The sequence below is a fragment of the Microcebus murinus genome, chromosome 19 (assembly GCF_040939455.1).
Source record: "Microcebus murinus isolate Inina chromosome 19, M.murinus_Inina_mat1.0, whole genome shotgun sequence".
Lineage (NCBI taxonomy): Eukaryota > Metazoa > Chordata > Mammalia > Primates > Cheirogaleidae > Microcebus > Microcebus murinus.
In genome coordinates, this window is record NC_134122.1 from 37766563 (window position 1) to 37780969 (window position 14407).

Genomic DNA, 14407 nt, shown 5'->3' on the forward strand with positions numbered 1-14407 from the left:
AATCTTATAGAATATGTATTCCTGGTTTGTAGAAAAATAACGTGAAAAACTTCAGTGCCCAACATTCTAACCTATCCATCCAGAAGTAGCAGAACAACTCTCCCAAAAGGGAAGGAGGGAAAAACTTTAATCAGGACAAGGATAGTGTTGCCCTCACCCCACCCCTACCCCAGCCCACCCCAGCCCACACACACCGAAAGAGGAGCCAGGGGCTTCATTGTAACACTCATTTTTATATAAATATCCGCAAGTCATGTTACAGAATAAGCCCCACCGGGGAAAAAAGTCAACGTATGGTTTTGTTAAACTGACCCCTGCCTTCTAGGTCGGGCCCCAGCCTAGAGGCGCCTGTTGCTTTGGGAAGGCTGGGGCTGCTGCCTTGAGGCTGCTGAAGAAGCTGCCTGTGTCGCCCACCCCTGGGCCGACCCCCTTCTTTGGTGTGTGGTACATGGTGACCTTCTCCGGCCCCCCTTAGCCCAGGGTAGGGTTTTGGAGAACAGGGTTCAGGGGAGCAGGGCCCAGGAGTCCTGGGGGCACTTGGAAATGGGGTGAGGGGGATTGAGCCATTAAGAGGTGGTGGAGCCTGAGGCTTAGAGGTTGAGCCTTTTGGGGGTGGGAGCACACAGAGTTAACAGGAACAAATGGGGGAAACCTGGGCTGTCAGCCAAGCAGGAAGTATTTGCCTTTCCCTTCAGCCTAGGTCCCTTCCCCTGTTGGTCCACCTCCTACTGGACCCCACATTTCCAGGGAGAAACCCTGGGTTCCTGCCTGACCCCTCCCAGCTCGTCCCCTGCAATCCCCGCCTTCCCCCACAGAGAGGCCAGAGGCTAGGAACACAGCACCAGTCTGAGGATTTAATTAACCAGGAAGGGGACTGTTGGGAGGGGCACCCCTGTAAAAATGTACAAAAGGTCTTGGGGGCTATATGGAAGGGGTGATAAATATGTACATGGAACCCCCCTTCCTTTAGCCCCTCCTCCCTCAGCCCTAGGAGGGCATGAGGACTTGGGTGGTCAGTGAAGAGGAGGGGGCACTTTGGCCTCTGGCTTAGTGAGCCCTTGGGGAAGTAGGCCAAGGGCCTCGAGGCCCTCAGAGGGCGTGACGGTGCACCTCAGGAGATCATGAGCTGTGACCTCTGAAATGACCCCCACACTCGTGTAAACACACATACACACACACACACACACACACACACCCCTCTCATTCTCTGGAGGTTTGAGACCTCTGCTCTACCAGTGACCCCAGGGTCCATGTGATGCTTATCTTGCGGGGGTTGGGGCTTCTGCTCCCAGGTTCCATGACCTCAGAGGTGGCTGGTGAGGTTATGACCTCTGCCCTCCAGCCCTGGCTTAAAACCTCAGCCCTAGGACCTTGTCAAAAGGAAAGGGGAGATGGAGCTTTGCCCCTGCCCCTCCCCTTCCCTCACCTATCAGCCCGAGCTGGGCCAGGGGCCCTAGGTGGGGAACTGGGCCGGGGGGCGGGCACAAGCGGAGGTGGTGCCCCCAAAAGGGCTCCTGGTGGGGTCTTGCTGAGAAGGTGAGGGGTTCCTGGGGCCGCAGCAGGTGGCGGCGGAGGAGCCAAGCGGCTGTACAGCAGGGGATGAGCAGGCTCTAGACCATAGAGGCGGGCAGCAGCCACGGCACCTGGTCCAGTAAGCTCCTCACCCGCCTCATAGAAGCGAGGTGGCCTAGCGAGGCGTGGGGGCCCTGCCAACCAGGTTGGCTCCAGGAAGCCAGCACAGCGCTCTGGTGGACTAGGGCCCAGAAAGGGGGGCGGCCGGGGCCTCTCAAACAGCAGGTGAAGGCCCTGAGGGCCAGTGGCTGCTGCAGCGGCGGCGGCAGCGGCAGCGGCGGCGGCGGCAGCAGCGGCGGCGGCAGCAGCCTCCTCCTTTCGCTCTTCCTTCACCCGCACGGATTCCTTGGCTGGCCGGGCCCCCTCCTCACCAGCCCTGGCCTTGGGAGTAGCAGGAGAAACTCGAAGCTGGGGCCGGGAGAAAGGGAGGTCCCTGGGGGCAGGTGGGAGAGAGAGTGAAGAAGTCCAGTGGCAAGCGGAGGCTGACGGGCAGGCAGGGCACAGGTGGGAGAGGCAGGCATACCTGTCTTTCTCCTCCTTGGTGATAGAGGGCTCCCTCCGCTCCACAGGCCGCTCCTTGTCTGAGCCTGGTGTCCGGGCGGCCTCAGGGGGCCGGACCCAGGCAGGAAAGGCCAGAGGACTGCGGTGCAGGCGGCCCCATGGGTCTGGGGGGGAGGCGAAGGCTGGTGGAGCCCCTGGACTTTCTTTCTGGGCAAAGACGGCGCCGGAGTCTGGGCAGAGGGTAAAGTAGAAAGTGACAGGGGCCAGAAGAGGGGCCCCGTTCAGGCATCCTCCCAGGCCCCTGCCTCAGCACATTACCCCACTGCTGCATCCCCCACCCCACCCCACCCTGCACTCACTGAATGTGGGGCTGCCCAGGCCTCCAAAGGCCCCGTTGGAGAGGGCAGCCAAGGAGGCGAAGCTTGTGGGACGCCCAAAGGGATCTGTGGGAGAAAAAGGGGATGGTCAGAGACTGGACAGCTAGCTCCAGCAGGCATGAGGACCCAGCAGGGAAGAGGCAGAGCCACAAGCAGGCCAGGAACCCCTGGCTGCATGGTCTCAACAACCACGTGCTGAGCATTTCCTTGGGCCAGGCAAGTCACTGGGCTTTGACATGCACCGTGTAGTTTAACCTCACAACAAGCTCCATGAGGCAGATAGGATCATTCCTGCTTAAAGATGATGAAACAGGCTCAGAGAGGTAAAATGACTTGCCAACGATCATCTAGCCAGTGAGTGGTACCATCAACCCAGGGCCTCTCTGACACCAGAGGTCAAGCTCTTACCCCCCCACTCACCAACACAGCCACCTGGACCCATCTTAGCAGATCTCAGCTCTGCAGCAAGCCACTCACCTCAAGACCTCTGCTGGCTTCCCCCCATCTGACATGCAGAGCCCTTCCCAACCTGACACTAACTTCATGCATGTGTCACAAAGCCAGTCAGAACAACTACCTATCCTCCCAGGGAGCCTCACAATTTCCCCAGCTAGGAACACCTTTCTCTATGTCATCAGGCTCAACTCCTCCTTGTCCACCCACACCCAGGTTAAATCTCCCCAAGAGGCCCGCTGAGATTCCTAAGAGTCAGTGCCCATGCCCTCCCCTTGTCCTGCACTGCCTCCCCCACCCTCCTCTCCCAGATGGCACATTACCCGCCCCCCTCTTCAGAGACAGGGTCTGAGCTGGCAGAGACTGGAAATTACCCTGTCTTTCCCTACTCATTTTACAGATGAGGAAATCAAGGCTCAGAGGGGGTACAGTAACTTGCCCAAGGTCACAAAGCAAGTGGAACCAGGTCTACCCCCATTCTAGCTGCCTGTCAGGTTTGATTTCCATCCAGCTTGAGAATCCCTGGAAGTCAGGGACAAGGCCTGGGTTGCCCAACATGCCCTTGGCTCTTACCAATGTGGGTGCTGGGGCTCAGAAAGGGTCCGTGGGCCCCGGGAGCTGCCGTGAAAGGATTGGCTGCAGCATGGACGGCACCTGGGGCAGAGAGGTGGGAGATTCTGATGAGGCTGAGTGGGCGCAACAGGGGCCTTGGGCTATAGATGGGGAACCTCAGGCCACGAAAGGGCTGGCCAGACTCACCAGTCGCAGTGAAGAGGGAGGCCGGGTGGGAGAGCTCCTGCCCAGGGGGCAGGGCCCCATAGGGCCCCGGAAGGCAGGGCAGGAGGTCGTTCCGAAAGTCAAGCTTGTGGGAGTCACCCTGCGTGGGACACAGGGAGAGGGGCAGTGAGTGAAGAGCCAGGTCTGGTCTAGCTCCTGCTCTCCCACCCTTAGTTCCCCTCCAAGGGCTGGCTGGCACCAAGGTGGGGCTTGGATGTCTATCCTCTGCCTCTCTCAGAGCCTTCTCTGACTATCCCCCTAATAGCCAGAGAACTAAGTGCCCAGCAGTGACAGGGGACAGGAGAGAATGTTTCTGGCCAAGCTTCCACTGAGCTCTGTTGAAGATAGATGCCCGGAGCTCAGGCCACCCCTGACTCTCAGACCCACTCTCCCCAGCCCTCCAGCCCCAGTACCTTCATCTTTTCCTGGTGTCTCAGGATCATGTAAGCCACGCGCACGTGCATGGCACACCACTTCCCTGGTTTCTGCCGCCCCAGAAGGATGACCAAAGGGAAAGGGAAGGAAAGAACATTCTCTCATCACCCACTCCAGGCCTGGCCCTGGGCCCAGCCTTGCCACACAACATCCCCATTCATCATCCCTACAACTGAGGGATGACTAGGTTTATTTTATAGCCTAGGAAACTGAGGCTCAGAGAGATAAACTGTCTTGCCCAAGGTCCCATGGCCAGTTCCGTCTGAGCCCAGGTCTGTAACTTGATATCCCTTCACGTTTTGCTATTCCACATCTGGCTGCCTCCATAAACTGAGCTTCTCACTTGTTCCCAAGCAAGACCCCCCCCTCAGCCAAACACCCTGACACCAGCCCCCGGCCTCATGCAGCCTGAGGTCCTCACCCAACTCACCCTCAAAGGTGGCCGGAAATGGTCGGGGATCTGGGGATGGCAAAGGAGAGATTGGAGGCGATTCAGACCTGATAACTGAGCTGGGTACCAGATCTCCATAGCACCCGCTTACCCACCAAACTCCTCCCTGAGACTGTGTAGCTCCTTTAAACCTTTCCTGCTTGGGTCAAAAACACCTTTCCCCATTTCTCGTACTCCAGGTAACTCTCCTCCAGCATAAGGTTTCTGAACCAGGCCCCAGGGAGGTGCCCTGCTTGGAAAGGTGGGGGATGGGTGAGTGGGCAGGCAGGATAGGTTTCTCAACTAGAAAAGCTATCCTATTAACAGCTTTGTAATTTGGGGGTCTGTTTATGATTTCTTTAGGGAAAAAATGCCTTTCCAGGGAGTTGGAAAACCTCTGGTCTAGTCTGCCCTTTAGGAAACACGTCCTGTGCTTTTCACAATGTTCCCAGAGCCTGTTCCCAGAGTCCTGGGGTCTAAGGCTACTACACGTGTCAAAGGGGAGGGAAGGCCCTGGCTCCCCAGCCACTTCACAAAGGGGAAGCTTATCTTTTCATTGTTTTATGAACAGGGCTTCCTGGTATGATGTCATTTATAAAAAAAGGGTTCTGTGACTCAAAAAATTTGAAAACCCCTAGAGACCACTGTCCTAAATAATTTTATTCCTGGTACAATCTCATGAAACTTCTCCTATTCCTCACGACTGGGAAATCCTGTTATTTACAAACATTCCCTCTCATTGGACACCCAGAGACAACCCTGATCATGTATTACAGGGAGAAGTGAGTAGTTCACTCTCCCACAACATACCTTCCAGCTCCCCCAGGACCTGCCCTGGTCCCCTCACCTGTGTCCCCTTCTGGGGGAGCCCGCTTGGCACTGGCCCCAGTCGTGGTGGCAGCTCAGGGTTCGTGCTCTGGGAAAGGGGAGTGGAGGGATCAGACAGGAGAGCTGGCACCAAGCATAAAATGGGCCTAGAGCCAAGCTAGGGGATGGGACAGGAGAAGGAGCATGGCTTTAGAGAAACCTGGGTCCAAAAGGGGAGGACAGGAGTGTGGGCATGGTTTGAGGAACAGGAAGAAGGCATGTGGATCTGGGGTGTCTGGGTTTATAAAGGGTAGGAGGTGGTGGTGTCTGGATTGGGAGCTCACCTTGGGCTGGAAGGCCCCTTGCAGGGAGCCAAAGGAGACAGCCGGCGGGAGGCCCGGAGGTAGCCCGGGCACTGCGGGAGGGAAGGCCGTGTACGGCTGTGGAGAGAAGGGGACTAGTCCAAGCAGGGGGTGGAGGTGCAGCCCAAGTCTGGTCTGCCCATCAGTCCTCTGGCCTCCACCCTAAATCCCCCCAAGGGAGCACTCCCAGGCTCAAGATTCTTGCTTTTGAAGCTACAGACTGGACCCCAATGGTCAGGGCCACAGCACTGATGCATCCATGCCCACGCTACACACACACACACACACACACACACACACACACACACTCACATTATGTCGGAAAAGGCCTTCCATCTTTCCTGGATATTTCTCAAACTAGGGAAGAGAAGGGAAGAGTGAGCTGCCAGCCAGGGACCCAGGGCCTTCCCCTGGAAGCCACACCCTCCCCCCAGGCCTCTGAGCCTCATCACCGGCCCAATGAGGAGCTCACCATGTGGGGGCCGTGGGGTGGCAGCAGGCCCGGGGGGTAAGGGGTGAAGTGCTGGTGGGTGTGCTGGTGGGTGTGCTGGTGCTGGTGGTTGTGCTGGTGGAACTGGAAGGCCAGGGGCCGGGCCGAGCCCCCTGCCCCCACCACCTCAGGGCCACCCGGGGCATTCAGGTAGCGAGAGTTCAGGTCCTGGCCGATCAGGTCCTGCTCTGTGAGAGGGGAGGGGGAGAAGGCTTTAATCTCTGTCGCAGCCATATCAGCCTTCTTGGGCCCAGGTGACTGGCCTTCCCTCTGGCCTTGAGCCACTCCCTCCTCATGCCCTGCTGTCTGCTGAGGCCCAGATGCCCCAAAGCCGACTGGGCCCCAGCCCGGGGCCATGGCCCCCCACCCCCCGGCCAGGACCCCAAACTCACCAGAAAGGGCGTTAGCGGCTGAGGCCCCAGGGTGCCCTGGCACCTGCAGCAGGGGTGGGGGTGGGGGCAGGGTGGGGCCAGGGGAGAACAAGGAAGGGTGGTGGGGTGGTGGGGGGGGCCGCAGCCCGGGGGGAGGAAAGCCGTGGGTGGACAAAGGCAGGGGCAGTGAGGGCGTCGGGGGCCGGTGGGTGAGCTGCGCGGACGAGGAGGAGGCAGATGAGGAGGAGGAGGACGAAGAGGATGATGAGGGGGGAGGCTGAGCCACGGGAGGGGCCGGGGCCTTGGGGGGCGGCCGTGAAGAGCTGGGGAGAGAAGTGGGGAGATGAGTGAGGGGGTTGGGAGGTGCCAGCTCTGACGGGAGGGGGTCAGAAGCCTGGGTGATACCGTGACTCTGGTTCTTCAACATGGGAGGTGGCAGAACCCAGCCCCCAGGACCCCGCCACCCAGGGAATCCGTCCTCAGATTAAGGTGCCTCCCACACCCAGCGGACCCCCTCTTCTCCCTCTCTAGGTCTCTTCCACACAGCTGCCTCTGCCGTGTCCGGCCATATGACTTTCGCTTTCTGACTCAACCACAGCACAAAACAGATCATTCATTTTGACGCTTAATTATAACAGGCCACCTGGGTTCCCCCACTAAGACAGTGGAAGCAGCACCGGCCTGGCCTGGCCTGGGAGTCAGGAGACCTGAATTCTAGGCCCATCTTGCCATTAATGCCCTGGGTGACCTTGAGCAAGTCACTGCCCCCTCTGAGCCTTAGTTTTCTCAATAACAATAACAATGATGATGATGACAATAAAAATAACATCAATGATAATAGTGTCAATAATTCTTACCCTTTGGTGAGCACTTACTGTAGGCTAAGTGCTGGCACCTGCTTTATATACTAATGCAAGTCTCCAACATTTCACGCCACCTTCCCAACTGCTGTCCCCACAGTGTAACCCGTCTGTACTGTACCTGTTCACTTCTTTCTATAACTTAACTCAGTTATTTCCTTATTTAACTAGTCTCACCCTAAGCAATATGTGAAATCAAGGGGTTGAGATACTAGTCATATTTCTCGAAAGCACATAAAAGCTAACTCACAACTGTGTTAAAGTTTACTCGTGTAAGACCTGAAATCATCCCACGTACCACTAATAACGAGTGCACACACTTTGGGAAACACTGCATTCTCTCAGTTAATCCTCACAACAGCTTTAGGATGAAGGTACTATTATTATTTCATTTCACAGAAAGAGGAAATAAAGGCTCAGAGGGGTTAAGTGACTTGTCAAAAATCACATAGCCAGTAAGCAGCAGAGCAGAAATTTGAATGCGGGTCTGACTGACACCAAAGCCAGCACTCTTAATCATCATGTCAGCATTTCCCAAAGTATGTTCTAAAGAACACTATTCCTAGCAGATGTGCCTTACAAAGAGATCTCACCAGCAAATAAAATTGGGAAACTGCACAAACTGGATTTCCCCATATGTGAATGTACAAAGGGGTCAGATAAATCCTGCAGTAATCAATCTCGTTAAATTTGTTTCACTCAATGTCTCTCAAACTTTACAGCCTCAGAATCTTTTGTCAAGACACACCCTATAGGTGCCATCCTATGTCCCCATCACAGAACGCAGGGGTTGGCACCAAAATGACCAGCCTCTTCCATGTCAGATCAAAGCCCCGGACCGCTCACCTGCCAGTGCTGAGGTCCAGGCTGCTGCCATAGGGAGAAGTGCGGAGGCCGAAGGGCGAGACCCGAAGCTGCAGCTGGGGCTGGGGTGGGGGTGGCAGACTGGGGGTGGCCGGCAAGGGTGCAGGGGGTGAGACAGGAGGCCGAGGGGCCGGTGGAGGCGGTGGTTCCTTTGGGGGGAAAGGCACTAGCAGCGGGTCGGGCCCCGGGGGCTGTTCCTGGCTCCGCTCCAGGCCCGACACTTTAGGGACCACGGAGAGTTTTGCTTCACAGTTCCCATTGAAGGCGCCGTGGGGGCCCGAGGCTGTGAGGGCAGGATGGCAGACATGCTCAGTTGAGGCCCATGCTCACTCAATTTCCCTCCCTTGCCTCCAACCACAGCCCTTAGGACCAACCTTTGCTGGTTGAGACAGTAAAAGATGGGTCGAGGTCGTCATCGGAGACCTGGGGAAGAAGGGCAGGGATAGGGTTAGGTTGTGGTCAGGCCAGGCCTCCATCCAGAAAGGCCAATGGCCTCTGGAGCCTGCTAGGAACTGGTGGCAGAGGCAAATCTGTTCTATTAGTTTAGTTGAGATCCCTCAGAGACTGTGGGCTCTAGGTGCCCTAAGCTTGGAGAAAGGAGTGGAGCAGCTGAGCCCAACAATCTGATAGGCCAGAAGACTAAGTCAAGGCAGCACTGAAGTAGCAGAGAAGACAGCGAATTGAAACAGAAATGTCAGACATCACTGCCTGCTGGCCCACAGGTTTGCTTGGCCTACAGATTTGTTTGGTCCACAAGCATTAGCAAAAATTTTTAAACTAACTGCGGATATTTAGAAATCCAGAGATTCCTCATTAAAACTCAGATTTGCAGAATTTCTTGAGAATGGCTCCCATTCTCATGGCAAGAATCAACTAGAACTGGATAGCTGGATGGATAAGAACTCTCTGGTTCACCAGAGAGTCTATGTCCAGCCAACTTTCAAAATGGAAACAAAACGCACATCAGGGAGTACAAATTTAGTTACTTACAGGGGCCAAGTGGGTACAGCATTAACTGCTAGAACATATTATCTCAAAACAAGTAAAACAGCCCGAATAAGAAACTGAAATACACCTTTATGGGACAAGCTCTTACACTGACTAACTACAACGGTCTAGTGTCCTTATTGCCATCACCATGGTCTCTGCTCAGATTCTAATTGATAAGACGTTCATTGTAAGAACAGACTAATGGCTAGCAGAAGGACCAGCTGAGTTCCACAGCCGCTCTGGAGTTCCGTGAAGAACCAATGGTAGCTCCAAGGGCTTTGGAATTGATGGCACAAAAAGACATGGACCTTTCATTCTTCGGTCAGCCAGCCTTAGTCACCATAAAAAAAAAAACCAAGAAAACCTTTTACTCTCCCAATCCCCTCCCTTCTCAAAAACCTAATCCTGGCTCAACCTAACCCATGTTCCCCACTCAAGGGGAGGATATCTGCTGCTGCACACAGAAAGTATTTAAGTTGCAGTCCCTTTTACACATGGTGACACTGCCCACCCAAGTTCTGGCCCCACTCACCCTCTCGTCCAGATCACTTTCTGCGTCACACTGGGGAGAAGGAAAGAAAAGGTGTCACGAGAGGGAAGAGGAGTGGGGCCCAAGGTAGAAAGGGGAGGGGCCAGTGCAGGTGGATAGCACTTACTATGTATCCAGCTTCCAGAGAGTGACGGGAGGAGGCCTGAGAAAGACCAGAGTCCAGAGGTAAGGGAGGCGAATAAAGTCTCAACTCCCAGCAAGGCCCTCAAGGTCCCTCATGATTTACTCACATGCTTTTTTAGCTGCTTCTCACTACTTCTTACTACTGCCCAACTCCCATTCCCAATGTTCTTGTCCTTCCCTAAATACACCAGGTTCTCATCTTTGTGCTTTTCCCCCATTTCTCCTCTTAGCAAACTTCTGACTATACTTCAGGGCCTGACTAAGACATCCCAGGGGGCTTTCCCTAACCACAGCCCTCCTCCCATCCCCCAGGCAGAGTGAGTGGCTTCCTTCTGTGGGTTTCTAAAGCACCTCTCCCAGACCTTTGCCTTCTGCTTCTCAAGTTAAGGTCTAGGTGTTTGTTTGTTAACTACTTCTTTCCGGCTAGACTGCCATCACCTGGACGGAAGGGCAGGGACCACGTCTAAAGTATTTATGATTCAAATAAGCCCTTTTGATGTGTCTCTAAATTATCAACATGTTTGAAGGAGACATAGTACCAGGCAAAAAGCAGATGAGTCTGACTACTGCCAAGTCTTTGTGAAACATGGATAGAAGTGGGGGCTTAAATTTGCTCTGCCTTCCTCTTTGCCCTTACAGACCAGGGTCACTGTTTACAGTGGGCAGTGGCATTACTGATTCTATAAGTACTTTCTGCCTAAACAGTTTTAAAGGATGGGGATCTGGAATAAGCTCACCTCTTTCCTTCTCCGCTTATTGGGCCATTTTCGGGCCCGATCCCCAGGGGGCCGGCCAGGCTCCCGATCAGAGCTGTCCCCTGGCTCCCCAGTGGCCCCACTGGAGCCCCCCCTCTTCCGTTTCCCAGAGTGCTTCAGCCGATGTTCCAGTCGCTCTGGGGGCTGAAGAGATGCATCCTTCTGTGGAGGAGGAGGTGGGGTTGAAGTGGATGGAAAAAGGAAAGCTCCCCACCTCTCCGGGGGAGACAAGGCTACCAAAGTACCCTCAGGCTGGGTAACCTGGTTGGTCCCTTGAGACTAGCTCTACCTCCTCCCACCCCAGGGTGGAGCAGAGGCCTGGCCAGAGGAGCCGGTTGCTCTGGTTTGGGGTGCCAGCATTCCCCCCTCAACTCCACCCACTCTAGGCACTATACCCTTCTCTCTGCCCCTTTGAAATTCCCAAAGGCCCCTAGCCCCATCAGGCCCCACCTGCAAGGCTTCGAGGCTGGCGAAGCTAGCGATGGCGAAGCCATCGATCAAGTCCTCCTCCTCTTCTTCCTCCTCGTCAGGCTCCTCCTCGGCCTCCCCGTCGTCTGCGCCCCCCTCCTCCTCCTCCTCCTCTTCCTCCCCGCGACTGCCCGAGCCGGCAGGCCGCTTCCGAGCTCGGGGTCGGGGGGGTCGAGGCCTGGGACGAGGTCGCCGCCGTCTCGGGCCCCCAGGCCGCTCTCCAGATGAAGCTGACGACCAAGGCCTGGCGGGCGGCGGCGGTGACGACGAGGACGAGGAGCCTCGCGGGGCAGCCAACAGGGCCCGGGGCGCGTCGCCGCCTGGACCTCGGCGGCGCCGCTGCTCCCGGTCTCGGTCTCGGCGTGAGCAGCGCCGCCGCCGCCGCCGCTCCCCGTCAGCTGCCCAGCCCGGGCCCGGGGCCGCGGCCGCTGCCGTCTCCATGGCGACCGCCCTCAGCGCCGCATCCGGAGGCGGCGGGGCCCGAAGCGGCCTGTCCGCAGGCCCGGGGTCGCAGGCGCGGCGCTGACGGCTGCACAGGGAAGAGAGGGCCACGGCTTCCCCTTTAAAGCAGGATCTGCTGGCCCCGCGCTTGCCCCAAGGCCAAGGCCCGGGGAGCCGGCGCCGCCCCCGGGTCGACAAGCCCGAGGGGCCCCTCCTTGGGCCCAACGGGGCCGCGACGGCGAAAACGGGGCGGCCGTCGCTTTAAAGCGAGGCCTCAAGTTGTCCAGCCCTCGGCCCCTTTAAGACGATCTGACGGTGTCCGGCTTAGTGCGGTGGCTGCCCCCTGCTAGGGGTCGAGACAAGTCTCCCCGAGGAAGAGGAAGGGCCACCCCTTTAAAAGGGACCGAAAGCTCGCCCCGAAACGCAGACCTCCCCTTTAAAAGTGTCTCAAGTCCTCCGGCTAAAAGAGACCACCCCTTTAAGGAGTCCAGGGTCCTTAAACAGCAGGCCGGCCCTTTAAGGGCTCGAGAGTTAGTTTCTAGTCCTCCACAAGCTGCCACTTCCCCTTTAAGCAGAATTTAAAGGACTTCTTGCGGGGCGAGGGGGTAAGAGTAGGTAAGAAACCTCACTCGCCCCAATTCTCCCAACAGCACAGTTCTCAATTTGTCAGCTTCTGTTCAGCAGCTTCCCCTTTAAGGTTGGCGTTGGAGTCCGCCGAGTTCAGTGGCCACCCCTTTAAGGAAATTTAAAGGGGCCTCTTCCAGGCCCAGCTCTCCCAGCCTCCGCCTCCGGTCGCCATGAAAGGCGGGAGGGGGGGCGGAGCCGCGGGGGCCAGCCCTCCAAAGCCCCGGATGTGAGGCAACGGTGACGGGTAGAGCTTCTCTGTCCGCCGACATAAAAGTCTCTTCCTCCTTTCCTCCGTCTGACTTGTGTCTTAGGGGATCCGGAAACGGCTGCTGGGCAGCTGGGGAACTCCAACGCACACTCCTGTTGTCTCCTTTGGAGTCTTGGGCCTCTTCTCCGCCAGGACTTCCCTGCCCCTCCTCCCTCTTCCTCCTCAGCCTACACCTCCTTCCTCTCTCTGCCTCCTCCCGACTCTCCGCCCCTTTCCCTTCACCCCCACCCACCAGACTCAGTCGTGGATAGGTTGAGAAGTAGACGTCAAAGCGAAGGGCGGAGTCAAACTCAGGGGAGTGGGTAATATGTAACCGCCCTCAAATCTTTGATTGGGTTACGTCAGATTAGCTCCGCCCTTCCTCAAGTCTTGTGACTCCACTGGTTAGAAGTAGGTGTTTGGGGCGGTCCGCCACATAACCACGCCCCTTCCTGCTATTCGTTTATTGGTCCGCCTTCTGACGGCGACGAAGCGAGGAATTGGGATGTGGTGCTCGAGGCCTAGGGGAGCGGTTGGCCGCTGGGCGGCGCGCGGCTGCGCTTTGGACAACTAGTTACGTCGTCTCTCGCTTTCTGCCGCTTGGCGCAGCACGCAGAGCTCCCGGCGCCTCGCGCATGCGTGTGGTGATACCACCGTCTGGCTGGTCTAGCGGTGGATAGCTCCGCGGTGCAGGGTGGGCCTAGGATGCCGCGTGCTTTGATGGCGCCGAACGCAGGGAAGGAAACCGCATCCGTTAGTGCTCGGTTCAATGTGAGGGTGCTGGCCTGCGCTAACAATTAAAAAACACCTTGCACTTGTAAGCCGAGTGCTTTCTCACATACTAACTTATGTGTAATAATGATTCTACGAGGCAAATACTGCTATTAGCAGCGGTCCCCAACGTTTTTGGCACCAGGGACAATTTTTCCACGGGGGGCAGGGGAGGGGAAACCGGTTTGGGATGATTAGATCGTGTTTCATTTAGGGCGCAGTCAAACCGCTGTGCTAATGAGAATCTGTATTTGCAGCTGCTCCCCATCGCTAGCATTACCGCCTCAGTTCCACCTCAGATCATCAGGCATTAAGAGTGTCATAAAGGCCAGTCGCAGTGGCTCACGTCTGGAAGACCTAGGTGGGCGGATTGCTCAAGGTCAGGAGTTGGAAACCAGCCTGAGCAAGAGCGAGACCCCGTCTCTACCAAAAATAGAAAGAAATTAATTGGCCAACTAAAAATATATAGAAAAAATTAGCCGGGCATGGTGGCGCATGCCTGTAGTCCCAGCTACTCGGGAGGCTGAGGCAGAAGGATTGCTGGAGCCCAGGAGTTTGAGGTTGCTGTGAGCTGGGCTGACGCCATGGGACGGACTCTAGCCCAGGCAACAGAGTGAGACTGTCTCAAAAAAGAAAAACGAGATTCATAAGGAATGGCAGCCTAGATCCCTCCATACAGGGCTTACAGTAGGGTTGGTGCTCCTGTGGGAATCTAATGCTGCTGCTGATCTAACAGGAGGCGGGGCTCAGGCCTCAGGCGGTGATGAGATGGGGAGCAGTTGTAAATACAGATGAAGCTTCAATTTTGCCTGCTGCTCACCTCCTGCTGTGCAGCGGGGTTCCTAACAGCCAGGACCTGTACCAGTCCACGGTCTGGGGGTTGGAACTGCAGGCTATTAGCCCCATTTTACAGAGAGGGAGGGGAATTGCTGCACAAATAGATTGTTAGTTTCCCAGCTAGGATTTAGATTAGAAAAACCTAGCTCCAAAGTCTACTGTAGCTACTGCTCTTTGCTGCCTCTAAATTATTAAAGATGGGTCTCACTGCTAAATTTGACTGACTTGAAAAAAGAAAAAGTATCACTTCTGTCCTTATTGCCTGGGTTACCATTTTAATGCAGACAATGCTCACTTTG

The 14407-nt window shown here is 56.2% G+C and overlaps 1 protein-coding gene across 1 annotated transcript; it reads right to left on the reverse strand.

Annotated features, from left to right (window-relative positions):
• Nucleotides 1-966: 966 nt before the first annotated feature.
• FBRS (fibrosin) lies at nucleotides 967-12738 on the reverse strand. Its single transcript, XM_012764207.3, has 18 exons — nucleotides 11168-12738; nucleotides 10700-10879; nucleotides 9946-9981; nucleotides 9822-9851; nucleotides 8674-8722; nucleotides 8282-8582; nucleotides 6597-6898; nucleotides 6187-6392; nucleotides 6027-6071; nucleotides 5697-5792; nucleotides 5393-5461; nucleotides 4546-4575; nucleotides 4094-4165; nucleotides 3663-3780; nucleotides 3477-3557; nucleotides 2433-2516; nucleotides 2096-2303; nucleotides 967-2005 (listed from the first exon to the last, which is right to left on the reverse strand). Exons 1-18 carry the CDS (start codon nucleotides 11624-11626, stop codon nucleotides 1423-1425), a joined length of 2949 nt encoding a protein of 982 aa, XP_012619661.2. The 5' UTR covers nucleotides 11627-12738; the 3' UTR covers nucleotides 967-1422.
• Nucleotides 12739-14407: the final 1669 nt, after the last annotated feature.